This window comes from Anguilla rostrata, chromosome 2 (genome assembly GCF_018555375.3).
Source record: "Anguilla rostrata isolate EN2019 chromosome 2, ASM1855537v3, whole genome shotgun sequence".
Classification (NCBI taxonomy): domain Eukaryota; kingdom Metazoa; phylum Chordata; class Actinopteri; order Anguilliformes; family Anguillidae; genus Anguilla; species Anguilla rostrata.
In genome coordinates this window covers 33,087,769-33,107,564 of record NC_057934.1, presented here as the reverse complement: position 1 = coordinate 33,107,564, position 19,796 = coordinate 33,087,769, and the positions used below count along the sequence as shown (strand labels likewise).

General features: G+C 44.5%; 1 protein-coding gene across 2 annotated transcripts in view; it reads left to right on the top strand.

The window, feature by feature from the left end:
• Window positions 1–19,639, top strand: part of samd14 (sterile alpha motif domain containing 14) — a 26,862-nt gene extending 7,223 nt beyond the window's left edge. Inside the window, exons 3-11 of one of the 2 annotated variants that reach the window (XM_064321717.1) lie at window positions 6,706–6,863; window positions 8,504–8,840; window positions 9,262–9,349; window positions 9,627–9,695; window positions 10,542–10,701; window positions 13,730–13,843; window positions 14,825–14,980; window positions 17,375–17,548; window positions 17,645–19,639. In XM_064321717.1, the coding sequence (XP_064177787.1) occupies window positions 6,706–6,863; window positions 8,504–8,840; window positions 9,262–9,349; window positions 9,627–9,695; window positions 10,542–10,701; window positions 13,730–13,843; window positions 14,825–14,980; window positions 17,375–17,530 (1,238 nt within the window). In that variant the 3' untranslated portion in view covers window positions 17,531–17,548; window positions 17,645–19,639. Of the gene's footprint in view, window positions 1–6,705; window positions 6,864–8,503; window positions 8,841–9,261; window positions 9,350–9,626; window positions 9,696–10,541; window positions 10,702–13,729; window positions 13,844–14,824; window positions 14,981–17,374; window positions 17,549–17,644 lie in introns of those variants that run through there. The other variant, XM_064321718.1, reaches the window with a different exon arrangement.
• The last annotated feature ends 157 nt before the right edge of the window (window positions 19,640–19,796 follow it).

The following is a 19,796-nucleotide window of genomic DNA, read 5'->3' as shown; positions in this document are numbered from 1 at the left end:
ACTTGAATTGAACAGATTCATCATTTCCTGTCACACTTTTATTAGCGGGTATAAAAAAAAAAGAACTTTTATTGAGAAGCAGAATCAGACAGGATCGCGCTTACACAGACAGACACGGTTGCTACTCGCAGAGTAGTCCACCGCTTTGTTTCACAGCTGCCGCTTACACCAATTACACAGACACAATTGCGCAATTTGCCAATAACTGCCCAAAAGAGGAGCTACTCAATTCTTCAGCCGCGTGTAATTGACGCCGCAGGCACAACCATTATGGTCCACCGTCCAGCTTGCCTTTGGGGCGAAAGGGACAAGCGAGGGGTCAACAAGTGCATCTGTCAATGCACCGCACATCCCGGCTTCAGCAAAATTGTTCCTGTTCGACCTTCTCCGACGGGGCCGCCATTCCTTAATAACAGTACAGAACAATGTAATATTCACATTTGGAGACTGCATTTCATTGCGATATGGCAGAGAATGTCATTTGCTTGGATTTAACTGTGAAATGTACCTTGAAATGTCTTGCAGAATGATCTTTTTTCTGTAGGGCATGACAGTTTGTCTGTTTTTGTTTTGTTTCTATGTGATATAGCATCTTAATGTTTATAAAGTGCTTTTGCTGAGGTAATATTACTGCTAATGATTTTTCCTGAGTAAACAAAATTCTGGCCTGGCAAGACATGAATGCGCTTAAATTGCAGCTGAATTCCAACCAGGTTGTTGGAGAGCTAGTCCTGCCCGTTGATTCACATGCAGCACATCTACATGCACCATAAACTTGCATAATTAGTTGGAATCTGAAGAGGTTTATTACGCAGGAGCTCATAAACAGCTTGTTAAGAATAAAATATTCAAGAGTTAATTCCAAACGTGAAGATGACAATTATGTGGGCTAGGAAGTTCCAGTTTCAAAACGGGAAACAACAAATCATTAAACGTCAAATCCAGAATGCTTAGTTCATTTGGTGACACTTAAATTCCCATTCAAAATAGTTAGAAATTCTGCAAGTGACTAAAAAAGGAAAGAGGATGCCTCTAAAAATGGATAGAAAATTGCAGGGTAGTTCTGAAAGGAAACAGACACATTAATTGCATGGATTTTGTGACAAATCATGTATTGGATGAAAGCCTCATATTTTCAAATTCTCATTATCTGATCTAGATGTGAGGTTAAGGAAAAATATTTAGCGTCTATTTTATGGCTGTTTTGTCTCAATTTCAACGTCTGCGACATCTAAAGGTGTGAGAGTGAATGCTCATGCTGCTGTACCTGCTAAAAACCTTTATGCTGGAAAAGCAGTGATTATTGAAGTCCTAGTTTGCATCTGCGCTTGAAAACGGCTACATTAGCTTGGATTTCAATTGGAATCAGTCTGAATGCAAATCTTCAGAATTGCTGTTTTGAATATTGACTGCATTTAAACATGGTCTCAAGCATGGTCTCATTGTGTTGGCTAAATTATTTCATTTAGTCCACGGGCACAGTCGAGTGAATGAACAAATCCCCAATAAGCAGACTGCAAGGTGCACAACCTTGTGAATGTGGGGATGTAGATAATTAGCGAACATGTTAATTAGCAGGCTCTGCAAGGGATAAACATAATGAGGAGTCTATAGGCTGTGAATACAACTGGGTCCAAGGCTAGTCCACATGACAAGGGAAAATTTTACAGCAGAACTAACCATTTTGAGATAATACTGTAAGTGTCAATCCGTTCCTTACTGACAAAATATTTACATCTACATGACTACAACACTCAAAAAGGCAGGGAATGGGGAATGTCTGTGATTGTTTCCATGCATTAAAATAGTTTATATTTTCTGTTATTTTGAACTTGATATTACCCTTTATTGTTCAGGAGAGAACTGTTCCTGCTTTAATTGGCTTTCTAGATGTATCCAGGAGATTTTCCCTCCTAGTCTGGCTCTGGTTCAAACGAGATAGCATTTTTCCTGTTAAAATGTTCAATTTAGCTAGTCAAACCCTCAGAGTTCCTGTGACTTTCTGTTTATACATTCAGGGACAGAACTTCCTTTCTTCCATATAGAGAATCTATCTAAGGGGTTTTCAGTATGATCTTGTGTTACACAATGGTGATTCACAGAATTGTATGCCTCGTACAGAATTTAACAGCAGCGATCAGAGAAATATATGAATAATTTATATTGTGCACAGCGAACCACTTAGCAACAATATTCAAGAACACTCTGTTCCTTTATACATTTAATTCCCTGCGGCTCAGTCTTGGTGGCAATCAAAAACCATAGTGAGGAAACAGATCTGACACAATAAAACACATAGTTAACAAAGAAGGTGATTGACATCAAACTCAAATTTCAATAAAGGTGGAATTTAATTCTGTTCTGGTGCAGGCAACTCTTTCACAGTCACGGCTCACTAATTCCACGAGGTGCACCTTGTGCTAGGAAGAATGGAAATCCCAGACCTCAGAAATCAGATTGTCTGAAATGCACCTCCCATAAAATTCAGCTTGCAAAACGTGTCCCGCCCTCATGCATGGCTAACATCACCGCTGTAAAATGTGCAGAGCCGAAATGGCCGTGCAGATCTAATCAGCTTGTGTGTTAGTCACAAACCGGTAATCTGCAGTTCTACACGTCCATGGTCCTCCACCCTTTCGAATGCTCCATTGGGGCCGGTATGAAAGAAGGTGAGATGACAGCATCGGCCCTGCCGTAGAGCTATGCATTAGCCCCAGCTGGCAGCCGAGGGGAGGCGGTGTGCAGAAGGCCATTAACCCATCGGAAGCCGGCCCACTTTGTCCCTGATGAATCGCCTCCCATCACTCACGCTGGTAATCTGCCAGGGCTGACAGCTTAATAGGATCTCCCTCCCGCTCCACAGTGTCAGCGGGCTTTATGGGTCGTAACGGAGAGCGGCGTAAAAGTTCTGCGGTTGGCGGGCTCCCCGTGCGCGCGCACGCACGCCGCCGGCTTGGGCGCGTCCGTGTGCGCGCCTCGCGTAGCTTCGGCGCGTCCGCGAGCGTCTTTTGCGCGCACGCGTGTTTCACGCGCGGAAGTTCTACGTCTGGTGGACCGTCCCTGTTTCTTACGGTCCGCGTGTGAAAAGCACTGCGGTTCGCCTTCTGCCTCTCCCATTGCACGCAGTGCTCAGCGAGGGAAAGGGGTCCTTTAGCCTCTTCCGCTTGAGAAATTACATTAGGAGTGCCATTAGGGCAAAGGCATGGTGCTGGCTAATGCAATTATCAGAATATGAACTCGCTGGGTGAGTAGAATTTTCATATAAAAGGCTCCTGGTGCCAAAAGACGTTCGGAGAATAGCTAACAATAAAGAGCTGCAATTTGGGAACGTGTGTGGGCCTATGGCTGGGGTCAGGAACGCGCTGAAGGTTCATCAGGCAGATTGCACCGCCAGGTGTGACCAAACCTACTGCACTACAAATCAAATCTGCATCTCCCACAGTTTTTGCCTGATGGATGTTACTTCGTGGTGAAAGCTGTGCTGTACCTCAACGTTAATTAAAGGAGCTGCAGAGTCGTCCTTTCATCCTGTCTAGAAAAATATTTTTCGTTGCGTGTGCATGACTGACCAGGAAAAATGAAAAGACTGAGATAGAATGAGAGAGCCAGAGAAAGAGGATTTTAAGGAGAGGAGTTTAACACAAATGTGTCTTGGCTTGTTTTAACATTAGCTATTAACGGTTGAAGGTTTAATGGGTGACATTGACTGTCGTTTGATACGAATTACTTCCATCGATCAATTACAGCGAATGCTGCTGCTGCTGCCCTGAGCAGGTGTTTCTCTCTCTAGGCTGGCAAGGGTGACTGCCAGTTTGGTCAAATTCATGCTGCATTTTGAATTCATCACTGTTTTGAAAAGCAATGAGCGTCGCACATGAAATGCCCAGAGCAAATTTGGTCAGGAAACTCCATTGGTCAGCTTCAGCGACTACATTTTCTCATATTCAACCAATCACATACACACATCACTTCATGTTTTCATACTCAACCAATCACATACACACATCACTACATGTTTTCATACTCAACCAATCACATACACACCTCACTACATGTTTTCATACTCAACCAATCACATACACACACGACTACATGTTTTCATACTCAAGCAATCACATACACACCTCACTACATGTTTTCATACTCAAGCAATCACATACACACCTCACTACATGTTTTCATACTCAGCCAATCACATACACACATCTCAAATGGAGCACCTTTTTAAACCAACATTCTGATCTCTGGTGCTGCTCTTTGCATGCTCTGCTTGCTGCTGCTCACAGGATTGCTGCTCACCCTCCACTACCCCAGCTTCCACCCGTTGTTTGGATCTGCTTCTAGGTACAGAGGGGGTTTTTGATATTCCTCCCATTTAGTAGGGTAGATGTATCATGGTCCCTGTTTGATAGGATAGTGCACGCTGGTGCATGCACAGACGTTCCTAAAGCTTATCCATTCATTGCCAAACCAAAATAATTATATTGCATGAGTTGGCCTGACTGAATTGTGTAGATAAGGCACTCGTATGGGTTCATCGGCCGCGGAAGATCAGACATAAAGGAAAGATGGCATGATAAGGGCCAAGGTCAGTGATAGATCAGAAAAAGTAGCGTTTGCTCTCAGTTGCATGGGTGTTTTTGTGTGAACTGGTTGGAAAACATGACTGGGTTTCTATGTGAGGTGCATTGCACAATTAAACATTGCAGGTCTGGAGCCAGGCAACATGATTGCTCCCATTACCTGCAACAGCACATACAGAGCCATAGAACTGCCATGAGATGGACATCTGCCCAGACAGAGACCGAGACAACAACCTAAACATAACCTCTCCATCAAAAGGCCTAAATCTTAATATTACTTATCGATTTCCCTATATTATTTTTACCACTGGGTTTTTGTTGTGATTAGTGGTCAGATCATCTTTCATCGCACAGACACTGATAACAAAGCGATGCTGGTGGGTGTCTTGCTGACTCCTCCCACAGCTTGCTTATAGCAGAACAGCACCAGTAACATGAATGAGCTAAGCTGACATACAGCACCCAGTCACCAGAGAGGCTCTACTTGAGGCCTGAGGTGAGTAGACCAGCCTGGTCCCAGCTGTGCCATTGAGAAAGACCATTGGACACAGTGGACACTGGCGCGATGGATTGGGTCGGTGAACATTATTGAGCTGTGTTCTTCTCATTGCTCACATGCTCAGACTCTCTTGGGGTCTTTTGCCACAGATGCAACATGATCTACTTTCCCACACGTGTCTTGCGAAACATAAGGATATTCTGTCAGTTACGTAAACTGCCGCTATGTTTCGCTCTAGCTTTCATTGTGCCATGTTGTGCCACTTTTTCATACAGCTTTCAAATTCATACTGCGACCAGCATTCTGTACCTTTTCCGTTTCCATTTGCCAAATTTATTGGCCATAAAGACAATTTGGCAGGATTCAGGCCGAGCTCAAGGAAGACAATGGGAAAAGGAGGCTTTCATTGCGTTGTGGATTTTACAAGTACAGTTCCTGGCTTCTGAAGGCAGCCAAAAGGTGCTTGTGAAAAAGGTAATGTGCAGCTGGTGGCTGAGACGCACCACGGTTTATTAAACAAGAAACCCAAAATGCTGCTAGGGTGGCAACACAAGCAAAACACAATTTAATTCCCAGGTCACCAATAAACGGCACTCTTGCTTGGTTCAATCAAAACCAATGTGAATGTCTTTCCCTGCTCCCCCGCCCCCATCCCAAAAGGAGAACAGATACAGATTACTGCTGATTACCTGGCTGCCTACAGCTGCAGCTGCAGGCTGACTTAACCACTGCCCCCTGCCCTCCATTGGCAGTTGGCATTGTAACCACACCTCTCCTCCGCAGTCTTGTTTTTAATAATAAATAGTTGTACACTTGCCTACAAGAAAATTTGGCATACTGTCTTATGTCAGCGTGTAGCATGTCATCCTATTACTTCATGTTATGCAAATACAAAAGACATCTTTTCAAAAGAAAATAAATGGCAAAGACCACACGCCTGTTGATGTCCAGAAGACAGTGACTGATGGGAAAGGCCCCGGTGAAAACGCGCTCTCCGCAGAGCGGGTCGTGCAGAGCGCCGTCTCATTAATGCAGCCGGCTCGGATTGGCTCGTACCCCCCATTTCCCAGTGACAGCCGGGCAGCGGGCGACCCCGTCGGCCCCCCCCCCCCGCCTCCGTGACACCGGGGGCCCCAAAGGGACTGCCGTCAAATAAGCAAAACTCAACGCTGCGTCTCTAGGGTTGGAGGGGGGGCACCTGAATTAATTGAATGTCGGCCCCTTTCTGATGGCGGTCAATGGTTCAGGTCCAAGGAACAGCTGCAAAGAGCGCAAAAGAGTACTTTAGCCACTGCGAAAAGCCAATTCTATGTTGTGTACATTTGTTGTGTTTCCAAAGTGTTCATTCATGGGATTGCAGTATTTTATCATACTGCACTGGGATCCTTGTTCATAAAAAAAATAAAAACTTAATTACAACAATGAGTTATTTTCCCATGTTCATGAAATGGATGAAATTGACAGATTTAGTATGCTGGGGCTACAGCTGATCTAAGCCAAATTGTATTATTGGTCTTGTGCTGTAACCTTTGTGGATTTCATACCTTAATGTCTAGACATTAAATCAAATTCAGTCAAAAAAGGAGTAAGCTGACATTATATCTGTGATGAATTGTCCCTCAGATCTGAACGAAGCCATTCCTGAGACTGAACTACTGGACAGCAGTCTTCAAAAGGCCCGGGCGCAGCTGTCCGTCAAAGCGAGAAGGCACCGCCCATCTCGCTCGCGGCTCCGCGACAGCGTCAGCTCCACAGAGGGAGAGGAGAGTCTGGAAAGAAAGGTGCGGAGATGACAACGGAAGGTTCCAGCATCTGAATTTATCACCACAAGCACACATAGTTTAAGGAAGTGTGACCATTAAACACAATTTTTGTACGTTTGCGAACTAATACACTGCAAATGCAGTTCTTTCCTTAACTGCAAAATAGGTGCTTGCATTTTTAACGAACAACAAAAAGGTTACAGGTCCATGAGTTGAAGGAAATGTCATTCAGTCAGCCCTAAAGAGAGACAGTATTGCAGGGAAAATTCCAGATTGAAACTGAAAACTGGAATGAAACTGACAGAGATCATGATGAATGCATATGCCCACGAGCTCTCGAGTGGCTCATTAGGTGGAGCCATGAGCATGTGCTGGGCCCTAGTCTGAACAGCAGTCCTGAGTTACGGCTCAACGCTGGTCTTCCACCGCAGTGGAACACAATTGGCTAGCTGGAGGGTGGGTTAAATCCCACAGGCCCCTCCTGCTCGGTTGGTGGCAGGGGTGTGTCTAAAGGGGTGGCACGGGGTGGCCCCCTGAAATATGGTTGGCCCCCCCTGGTGCCCCCTCAACGCCATTGGGCTAGAGTACTGTCAATCTGACAATGCCCAACGCCATTGGATCAGAGCGCTGTCAATCGCTGCCTGACTCATGTAATACCACCTGTATTAGGGCACAGGGCACTGCACAAGAGCCTGAAAATCATGCCCAATGTTTTCGAAGCCAATTTTCAACGCTGTATTTATTTCTGATATAATTTTCTGTTTTTCCATGCCCCCCCCCCCCCCCGACTGGTTCCTGGTCCCCCCTGTTCCACCTCATCTTTAAAATCCTGGAATCGCCCCTGGTTGGTGGTCAGATCCCTGGCCATGGCCCCATCTGAGCTTTGATCTCTTCTCGATGTTTTCTTCTCTGCTTTCTGCCTGTCCAAAATAAAGCAGGAAAATATGAAAGGAGGGTGGAATGTCATCTCCTTTCAATAAAAAAAAAAAACTTTTTGAAGAAAATAACTGTTTTTTTATTTTATCAAAGTAACAATTCAAAGCATTGCTGCAGCAATTGAATTGACCAGCTTGTGTACTGTAATGGAAACCTTTTCAAAAAGGACTTTGGATGAATCAAAGCTTCAAATAAATTTCTAGTGGTTTTCAGTGGCAAAGGCCATCGCCCAATTCCTCTGTAATTCTCAGCATGCCCTGTGATGGATGTTACCTTTAAAGATGAAAGCTGTGTGTGTTCAGAAACTATAAGAAGTGATGAATTACACGGATGGTGATATGATGTGAATGGGCTCATTGCATTCTCTGAATCTACCAAGCTTGGATGTCTATGCAGTACACAGCTACCCATATAAATAAGTATACTACAGCATATGTGAAGCATAACTATATAAACTTCAATTACACTTCAATTATGCTGAGGTTTGCTATAGAATAGTATACACGGTTGATGTTTGTACAAGAAAAGCCAGACATGTTTCAATGTTCCTCCTGAATCAAATGAATATAGAAAATGAAGTTATTATGAATATGAAGTTATTCATGTTTCTAAGCACTAATTCACTTCTATATATAATTATTGGGAGTATATTGAGTTGCTGAGAGTAAAGTAATGGGTTAAATATGACGGTGATTCGTGGACCTGTGTCTTTGTCTCGGAAGTCACTAGACAGCTATGGCAGCCCTCTGCACAGCGCCCGCTCTCCCCTCCACTCGACCCTGCGGGGATCCTCGCCCTCCCCGGACTCTCTGCTCTCCTCCTCGCCCGTGCCGAGGGGCCCCGCCTTCGCCTTCGACGCCGCCCTGGTGCGCCGCGCCCCGGGGGAGGGCGAGGCGGCGTCGCCCGCGCCCAAAGGACGCTACAAACAGCTCACCAACACCTCGTCCCAGGAGGCCCTGTGCTCCAGCCCGACCAGCTCCCCGTCGAAGTCCTGCCCGAGCTCCGACGGCTCGCCGCTCTACGCCCGCCAGGAGCGCCGCCCCGAGGGCGAAGGTCAGGGTGAGGTTCAGAACGCCGCTCTATGTGGTTAGGGAACTGCGCAGCCCAGGGGTTGCAGGTTTGAATCCTAGACGGGGCACTGCTGCATGTATCCTTGAGCAAGGTACATAATCTGAATTGCTTCAGCATATATCTAGCGGCATGAGTAATGGATATAATGTGTGTGATATTTCTCTTGAGACTATACTTTCTCTGGCTAATTAACTACTGCTCTACAATCCCTGACCTTTGCACTTGTGTTTGCATTATTAGTCACTGGATAAGAGCATCTGCTAAATGGCAGTAATGTACTGTAATGTACATGGATGCTATGTTAAACGTGTAAGTTGCTCTGAAGAAAAGCATCTGCTCAAACAATGCTTTATGGCTTGATGGCCCACAGTAAATGAACAGTTATGTCATGGAGACATTTGTGTTTCAGACGACGCCCATGACAGAAGCCTGGTAGAGCCAGACAGCCCAACGGTCATCCTGGATAAGAAGACTAAGAGGAGATTCCTTGATCTGGGGTCAGAAGTTATGCAGGGTGCTCTTATAATGTCACAGATCGGCAGCCGTAGTGATCATACTGTACCTGTACCTCATTGAAATGTTCAAAGTTTTATCAAACTGTTAATATAAACATTTTTTTACATATTCATTATGAATGCATGAATAAAACTAAACGAAATATAAATCAAGCAGCTAATTCAGTGCAGTAATGGGAGAGGTAATTAAATAGCAATATCTATTGATGTTAGTTTGTTTTAAATGAAGGATAGATAACTGCCTCCTCTGTCCTGACAGGGTCACCCTACGACGCTCTTATGGAAAAGTCCGGAAGGAGAAGTCCAACAGGCTATCAGTGGGAAACCGGTGAGGTCACCTTATGACATGGTATTTAAAGGAATAGTTTAATGTCTGGGGTTTTCAGTATAATTTTTCTTTTAGTTTTTGCTTTCATTGGCCCAGACAATGCAAGATATTTTAGATACGCTACATGGCCAAAAGTATGTGGACACCCCTTCTAATTTGTGGTTTTGGCTACTTCAGCCACTCCCATTGCTAACAGCTGCATAAATTATTTTTGCATTTATATTTATGTACAGCTGGAGCAATTTCCTACAGTACCTTAGGCCACTGCTTTCAAAAAAAAAGATGTATAAAAATTTGATGTATATAATTGTGAATAAACTAATCTGTTCACATGCACTCAACACAAAACCGCTCTACAAGCTGCTTCAGAGTTATTGAAGTGTATTGTCTTGCTTTAAGACCACAAACCCCCCCAAATGCTCCGATACCAGCCATCGGTCATCAGAAACTGATAAGATCTGTAAGCATGTAAAATATCCTTCAATGGACATAAAAATTGTCTGGGCCAATCAAAGACATACACTAAAACTGAAATCATATTTATTTTAATACCTCTAATATCTCTATTTACTTGAACTATCCCTTTAAGTCTCTGTACCTGGTATACATGAACAAATGTGAGGCTTTATTTTAGTCATAGTAGTTCAGGTCTGTGAGAGGACTTTTAAATATTGATTTGTGTCCTAGTCTATTGGATGAGATGCCGTGTTATTGAGGGGCGGCACGCTTGACAGCATGCAAACAGAACTGTCTGTGCCTTCCCGGTTTTGGCGGCCCTGTTAAAAGCCCCCCGTGGCGTATCCTTGTTTCCCCCCCCCACGTCTGGCCCGGCGCGTCCCCCGGCAGGGAGCCCTCGGAGAGCCCGTCCCGGTCCTCGGGGCCCCCCTTCGTGCCTTTCTCCTGGTTCAGCGACAGCGCCCGGGGCTCCGCCTCCTCCTGCAGCACCGCTTCCTTCTCCCCGAAGGGGGCCTCCCAGAGCCACAGCCCCCGCAAGTCCAGCTCCCAGGTAGCTCTGCAGCCACCGCCTTTTCACTGGTATTGTTCAGCGTGTGTTTGACCGCCAGTCCGTACTTATTTCATCATTTCTGGAGTAATAGGAATACTCAACAAAAAAAAGTTAGTGAATGAACGCCAGGGAACGCGTTTGGACATGCTTATTAATCTATGAGGGACGCAATGGCTGTTCAAGGCAGATTCATAAATACTTGGTGCATCCAAATATTTCCCCCCTTTTTAACTTTCATACAGAAATGCAAATACGTAAGGGTACTGAAAAGGAAAGTGAGTAAAGTTTGGACGTCTCTGAACAGGCATTGTAATTTTTTGGACTTAAGCTTTATGTGCTGTGGTTTTACTGTGTAAATGAAACCATAAAAAACATCAAAGATCAAACAAACAAAACTGGAGCAAAATCAGTCTCTGGGTCTCTAAGGGACTCTTCTCACAGGCCACATTCATCTGCTTCCAAAAGCCGCTAGCTATTTTTTGTCAGAGGTGGTTGCTTGGAGGGGGGGCGTGTCCAATCGTTTCTATGGTGACATTGCCAACAACCGCGGAGAGAACTGAAGCCCTCGCGGTTGTACATTGTCGAGTCGAGCGACCAAGCGGTGAAAGTTGAAAAAATCCAACCGCCGAGAGGCGGCAGAGTGACATCGAGAGTCTGCGGTTTGTTTCAAAATTCGAGGTAGCAAGCGTCCCTTTGAAAATAACAGAGGCAGCTGTGAAGGTAGTGGCCTCTGAGAACAGCCCCCAAGGCTAAATTAATCCATTAGCCTGACTGGCTGGCCTAATACCTTTGAGCTAGAACAGGTATGAGGTGCTAATAGAGGTGAACACAAGGAATCAAGCACAAAGGAACTGGGGAAAAGACAAGAGAAAGGCATGGAATAAAATCCTGTCTTGCCTTTGATGTCTGCCATAGCCCTGACAGACCTCAGCCTCCAACTGACTTGAGAGGGGAGAGTCGTTATTTGGATCCTGTGTGGCTTCTTTCCACTGCGTCAATTCCTTCTGAGAAAAAGTAGAGCCAGGTGCTATATTTACACAACGGACCATTTTGTGTTATTTCATCCCCAATAGAAATGGAAAAACTTCTGTCAATCAGATGAGTTTGCAATTGTACTTCTTATGGTGAGAAGGCATTGATCCAATCTCACTTCGGCTGTATTTAGAGCGAATCACAGACAAACAAACAATCACAAATTCCTCACTAAACAATGAAACGCTATGCAGCTATAAAGAACAGGAATGTGTACACCACTTGCTTGTTCAACAGTGACTCAACAGAAATACAGTACTGAACCCTTCTGGATGGACACTTTGAAAGGATTTAAAGACAGGCTTAGTTTAAACTTAGTCTAAGCTAGCAGAAGTTCTGTGACTTAAAAAAAAACTGTGACCATGGTAATGTGATCATTTATATTTTCATTTTTACTGTATGAATGGAATCCATATTAAGCACATACATGTGTAAGACACACTAAATATATAAAATGTAATTTTCTATTTCTAAAAGGTTGTCATTGCTCTCAGCAACATAAATTTATTCATCAACCAGACATGCAGTGTATATATTTTACAGGGCATACATTTATCTCAAACAATACCTCTCTGGTATTAATAAACAAAGAGGCTTTACAGGATGCTTATTCCTGGGTCATTGTTCATTAGAAATCCTGCTCTGCCTAGAAATAAAACCTCAAAATGACAATGATGCATGAGTCAGAGCACCACAGCCCTGCAATGGGCTTGTATCAGTGTGAATTTGGACAATTAAAAATAAATATTGAATCTTCAGATTGCACAGTTGCACTTTTTTCCACGAAAGCAGCCGCAAACTGTTTGTCCCTTTTCACATAACTCTCTGTGGCTTCATCCAAAGAGCTCTCGCACCATCTTGCATTTTAAAGATAAAGGTTTTGAGCTTCAGAAAAATTTGATGCATAGCCTTTGGGTTGTGTTTTTTCCCCCAGCTTTCCAACGTAAGGCTCTTACTCATGGTTGGCATAGCAATTAGAGGCTCCGTTGAAAAACAAAGCCCATTTAATTCCCCGCGGCTGCCTGGCCGGGAATAATGGCTTTCTAATAAGCGTGGTATCCGGGAGAGGCAGCTGCTGCTTCTGTTCGGTCCTCCGGGCTGCGCGGCGGCGGCTTTCGGGTCCGCCGTCCACGCGGGGCCCGCTCTGTCCGCGGCACAGGATAACAGGACGGGTCATATGGGGGCGAAACCACGGCAGCTTAGCCTGCGTTATGCCACTTTACCGCGCAGCTAGAGAGCGTCTCGGAAATTTCGAACAACGTTCGCGGCTCGGTTTTCCTCTCAAAAACCGCAAGCGCCCCAGTGTGAGCTGCATGTTCAAAGACAGATGAGAAATCCAAGCCTGAAATAAGAAGCACTTGACGGCTGTGCCGGACCTGGGGCAGTCCCACCGTAGGCTACAAGGTGATTAGCCCCTATAGTTATATAGAATATAGAATAGTTTCTAATTACACGTGGAAACGAGAAATGTATCTAATTAAAATCTTATCCGACAACCCAGGTCCAGTGCACTTGCTGTTCGTTAGGTAATTAATAAGGACCGCTCAAAACGTTCTGTTTCTACCAGAGCGTTGTACCTCTAAATTATCGATTTCCGTGCTCTTTGAACAAAGTAAATCACCGGCACTAATGAACATTGAAATGTGTGCCCACCTTATCCCTCGTAAAGCTGCTCGTGGTTAATTGCCGCTTGGTTTTATTGATCCCATTATGGTCATTGAGGTCATTTCAGATATGAATGTGAAAAGGTTGGGTGTAGTAAGTACATTACATTGTGCTTGGTTCTGGTGAAGACATTCCTAATTCATGAAAATACATTTCTGTCAAATGACAGCCTCTAATATGTTTCAGATCTGTTCACAGAGATTGTCTTTGATTGTTCTCAGTAGAACTTTTTTCCCCTCAGTATTTAAATTAACCCGTGTGACAGTAGGCCTATTTCTTAGCCGAGAGATTGGGTGGCCCTATCACCTGCCGGCTTCTCTCGCTCTTGCAGGACTCCACTCTCAGTGATGAGGTCTGCCCCCGGAGCCCTCGCGTGTCCAGCGGGTCAGTGGAAGAGTCCCGGTCCTCGCACCCGTACAAGACCCTGTCCCAGTCTTCAGACGAAGTGAGTGTCCACCGGGGGGAGGGGTCGCTACATCCTTACCCGTCTCCTCCATTCACCAAACTGGAAAGACTGCCGATGCTTAGCTGGTTGAGATACCGTGCAACAGTTCAGAGGAGGCTATATATCATTGCACCCGGCCAATCATGTGACTTGGCTTGTTGCAACTAGAATTCGTCAGACATGTTGGTGTGAGGATGAGGAAATCGGTAATGTTCGGTAAAACGGACTCCCTCGCGGCTACTCTGGTCCGCTTCGGTAGCTCCGTGCTGATAGGGTCGTGCCGCTACTCTTCGCCTGTCCGTCACCGCCTGAGAGGCGGGCCCCGCACTGCTGCTCGGTCTGACTGAGGTAGAGGCCAGTGCCCGTTTATCGGTCGGCTTGCCTCCTCTGTCGCTCCGCTCGTTACGCGAGCGCAATCAGCGGTTTCTGGGCCCCTGCAGACCGTAGCTGTGGAGCAGCTTCCTACTGCCTGCCAGTTTCAGATAGCAGCAGGGAGGCTTAATCACCGCCGCAACTTAGCTGCGCGTTTCATTGCACGATAGCTCATAAAATCCACGGACGTGGCCTGAATCGCAACTATGCTATTTGTAACGTGATTTAGATATTCTGTAAAATCACCCCTAACTCTGAGTGCTGCGAAACTCTGCAGTCATGGAAATATAGACCATTTGCAGACTACAAAAACAGTTGATTGTAGCTGAATAATTGAGACTATAACTCTCCTGTCTGTATCAATATCTCTATTTTAAATGTTAAAACTACCTCTGAAACCTGTTGTTCTGATTCTGATTTTTACATAAATTTACTGCTGCATTTGCTTTAACTGTAACCTCAGAAGAGTTCATATTTGACTAACTGTGCAAGGTCCAGCTGAACTACGGTCGAAATCGTGTCAGTCAAGGGAAATGTCAAAGGAATGGAAATCAAGCTGAGCCATGCTAATTCAGTCCTCTTTGGGCACCCCCGGGCCCTGTTCTCCAGCTCCTGGACGAGCCCCTGTGCTTGGTGTCGACCTGGAGCACGCAGCAGGTGTGCCAGTGGCTGAAGGGCTTGAATATGGAGCAGTACATCCCAGAATTCACTGCCAGAGACATCGACGGGGAGCAGCTGCTGCAGATGGACGGGAGTAAGCTGAAGGTGAGAAGGGCGGAGTGGCGTACAGTCCCGCGGTAATACTGGCCATTCGCCCCACTCTTCTTCTGTGGAATTGTGCCGTGTCAGCCCTGTAGGCATGCCGTCGTCTCTGTTCGTTTATTGAGCGGATGCAGAAGTGCACCGCTAATGCAGGCGTGTTACTTACGCTAGTGTATAAACCCAGAGAAAGCCATTCATTACGTGAGTATTACATCAGTCTTTTAAGTGCCATCTACTTGGTGTGTACATAGTACATTTAGTGTAAAACACTCAGAACACCACAGTTCCAGCGACGAAGGTGCCTAGCGCTTCTATGATGGTATGGGGTGCATTTTTTGACGTGACAAGGCTGAGGCCTGTCATTACTTTATGGCACTGAGTGACCATCGCCCACATTAAAGTATTGTTTTCTGCAGAGAGGGATATCTTTCAGGATGACAGTGGCCACAGCCACAAAGCACGAGCCTCCCAATGGTTTCAGGAGCACGATTCTGATGTCGTGACTGAGTGCATGTTGTGATATGACTATGACTCAGTCACCTGATCTGAACATAATCCACCGTTGTTGGAATGTTCCGGAACGTTGTCTGAGATGGCGTGTTCCCTGTCCATCAACTCAGTGCGAGCTCACTGACTTTCTCAGGGAAGAGTGGTGTCATATTCCTCCTGCATAATCCCAGACACTGGCAGACACTATGCCATGAGGCACACAGGCAATAATGGCCACACTTACTGGCCCTGCACCTTAATTAGTGAATTGACATTGGTGCTAGCATTTTTGTTCACAACCTGTACCTCCAACTCAATAATTAATACAGACATTATCTTCACAAACTGTACTTACCAAGGTACCTGTTATGATTTTGGATTCATTTTTTCATTTTTATATTTTTTTTTGCTCAGGAGATGCCCTCATGGAGGTTGACGTGCAATGCTTGGTTCATTTTTTCATATTACAAATTTCGGTAGCCGTTTTATACTGCTGGTGTTAGTGCAGCAAGTGGTACAATTGCAGTAAAGCACCATCTGCGAGAATACAAGAGCAATGTCACGCCCGGATGCAAGAATCAATATAGATATGTTCAGCAATTACAGAGAGGCACACCTCTGATAACATCAAGGGCCCTGTCCGTGCCCTTGAAGCTGTACAGGTGAATATCAATTTCACCCCAGAACCTTCTAGAAAGGCCAGTGGCTCATGACCCCGCCACCGAAGCAGGGTCATCCACAGACGTGACACCTTTGTGGATAACAGGAAGCTACAAAGGCTTCCATGGCGCAGTAAAGCACTGCACCCTGACCGGCAAACAGGCTCCTCCGGACCGTCGGGTCTCAGCTGTTTCAGTGCGGTCAGTCCCCTCATTAATTCTGAAGAGCAGCTGTAGAGCTGGGCGGCGCTGACCTCAGTCAGCAGGGCTGTACATCACGAGCAGGACAGCGCCCCCCCGGAATCCATAGCGCGCGGCGCGAGGAATCTAAATCATGTGGGCCAGCGCCAGGCCTGCGGGGGCGGGGTCACCCAGCAGCCTGCCCCTCCCCCCCCCCCCCCCACCGTCGGGGGGCACCGGCACTGCAGTCTCTCTGTAGGGCGGGGCCGGGCTAGCAGGCTAGCACGAGCGTGTCCAAAAGCAGGCCCGGCACAGGGGCCCTAAAAGCAGAATAAATGACAGCGAATTAAAGTTTATGGTGCGTTTTATGCTCACGAGAAAACGGCCGGGATGGCCGGGCTGTTATTTAACCTGGGCTGAGCTTGGCTGACAAACGCTTTTGTAAGACTGCCGATGGGTACCGACGCTACTACGTCTTGTCCCAGACATCACTTCCTATTAGCATCTTTGGAGTGGCCTCAACCCAATGCAGTGATTTGTTTGAGTCTCTGGAATATTAAATCAAATGGTACGGTGCCTTGTTGCCACCTAATGGTCTGAACTGCAAACTACACTGCTCTTCAAAAATATTGCAGGAATATTTCTATTGATTATCTATAACATTTAAATATATTTGCCCTTCTTAAACACCTTATAGACTTAATATACAGCAGAAGGAGCTTTAATGTAGCGTGTTAAGGTTTGACCTTGCCCAGAGGTAGGAATATTCACTCTTTATTGGAAGGAAAAGTGCTGACGCAGGCTGAATCTGGATGAACTGTGACTTATACTACTGTATGCTGTATTTTCCGTATGCCTTCCTGTCCTAGCTGGCTTTGCTTAGTTTGGTCGCAGCTTGAAAGGCTTGTTAAAGGAATGCGAACAGATACAGCCCGACATTGTCTGTCTGTCTCCCTGACTGAGCTGTGCTTGCTGCTCAGGGCCTTGAAAGGCTTGTTAAAGGGATGCTAACAGATACAGAATGACATTGTCTGTCTGTCTCTCTGACTGAGCTGTGCCTGTTGCTCAGGGCCTGGGTGTGAGCAACTCATCAGACCGCAGCGCTCTGAAACGCCGCCTGAAGGACATGCACGCCGCCGCCGAGAAGGAGCGCAAGGCCCAGGAGAAGCTGGAGAAACAGAAGGAGAAGCAGCGCAAGAAAGAGCAGGAGCAGCGCAAGAGCTAGAAAGGCCACTAGAGGGCTCTACACACACACACACACACACACATATATACATATATATGCACACACGGACACAGACGTACACACACATGCACGCACACATGGACACACACGCACACACACACACACACACACACATACATACATATATACATACATACATACATGCACACACACACACACACACACACACACACGCACACGTACACACAAACGCAAAGCTATTTAGTGGTATGAACTCCAAACTACACAGCTCTTAAAATATTGCAGGAATATTTCTATTGATTATTCATTACATTTAAATATATTTGTCCATCTTAGGGTATACTTTTTATAGACCCCTAAAATACAGCAGAAGGAGCTTTAATGTAGCGCATTAAGGTTTGACCTTGCCCAGAGGTAGGAATACGCACTCTTTATTGGAAGGAAAAGTGGTGACGCAGGCTGAATCTGGATGAACTGTGACTTATACTACTGTATGCTGTATTTTCTGTATGCCTTCCTGTCCCAGCTGCCTTGGCTGAGTTTGGTCGCAGATTTAAAGGCTTTACGATAGTCTGACACTAAACAAAAACTCTAAAGATTTCTGCCCTAGGCCTAAGCATATCTCACAAACATGTCACACAACTATAGACAAAAGAATCCATCTCTTCCTCTCTTGGGATCCATCTATTTTTTTTTTCTTCTTTATTTCTGTACCACGAACAGAGGAAAAATAAAACTCAGTAGAATTCTTTGCTATTATTATTATTTTTTTGTTACTTTCTTTAATTACCACTAATTTCAAAATATAATAATAGTATACCATATTATAGAAAGCCACTCTCTGCCAGAGTGTCAAGTTAGCTGTTAACGGCCTTTGTAAATCTGGAGATTACCTTTTGCCTTTTTACCTTAAAAGATGTCCTCCTTGGCTTGAGGTTGTTGTTAAGCAACCAACATGGTGACCTTAGCTCTTCTGTAAATTCCTTCCGTGAGACTGGCCCAAATATTCAGATTCAATATCTAGATGACAGAAGAAGTCGTTGAATGTTGGTAAAACATGAATACTTGACTTACTGTGAACTGGGTATCCCCCTCCAATTAATGAAAGTTTACAAGGCAGTCATGAAGTGAATGTGTCAAAACATAAAATCCAGCATATAAGGAATATATTTGAATATATCTCAGAATATATCAAGCTGTAGATTCCATTTCACATGAAATTACGCTTTTTATGGTAAGGACTGTATTGCAAAATTCTTCCAAGCTTGTGAAATAGATTCTACAATTTATGCATGGAATTGTGTGGTTGAATTTGAAATTATCTTTTATATATTTTGAAATATTTTTAAAAATATTCCTCATATTTCGGATTTAATACTTTGCCATGTACTGTTACTATCGAGGTCACACATATATGAGCTGTACTGTATAAGAGATGACACTTTTTAATTGAAGAATGTTCCTAAATGTATTTGTTTATGAAGAACATAGTGTGATTGTTTTTCTTGGCTGTTGTCAATGTTGTTGTGTTTCAAGTTGAAGTACTGTATAGTGCAAAGAATGCATGTTGGTCTCCAACAGAATGAAACGTTGGAAAGAATTTTCTCTTTTTCTCTCCCAATTCCCAACATGTAGCAGTGACAGAAATGTGTAAGAAAGATGCATTGCTGTTTTGAATTGATTTACTTGTTTAATTATCAATTTGTATTGCTGTCATTATATTACAGTCCTATAATTTATTTTTCCTTTGGGCAAATTCATAACATGACATGACATACAAATGACAAAAGTGTTATGAGAATGTCAATTGATCATATTAAAGTTTAATAGGCCTTACAGGGCCTCAATGCTGCAAGTCTCTGATTAAACAGGAATTTTTAATGTTATTAAAACAACAATAATAAATGTAAACCACAACTAAAGATACATTTGCCCATGGCTTTGTTTAATGCACAGCTCCCATTGTACACTATTTTAAACCATCTTCTTTTCTGCAGGATTGTCTTTGTGCACTTGTATGAACAAAGACCAATTTAACTTTGCCAAGTTTTGTGTCGTGAATTAATTTCTCCTGCCTTTGTTTAATTTGTACAATATGTGAATGCTCATTAAAACTCTGACAAAATAGCCTCCTGCATCTGCTAAAAGATTTCCCCCCTTTATGGTAATTGTATTCTGTTCAGTTACATTGATACTTAAAGCTTAGTTGACAAAATGCTTCTTCAAATGTTCCTCTTCAAGAGCAGTCACATCATAAGTAAATCTTTTTTTATCCGTCACAATA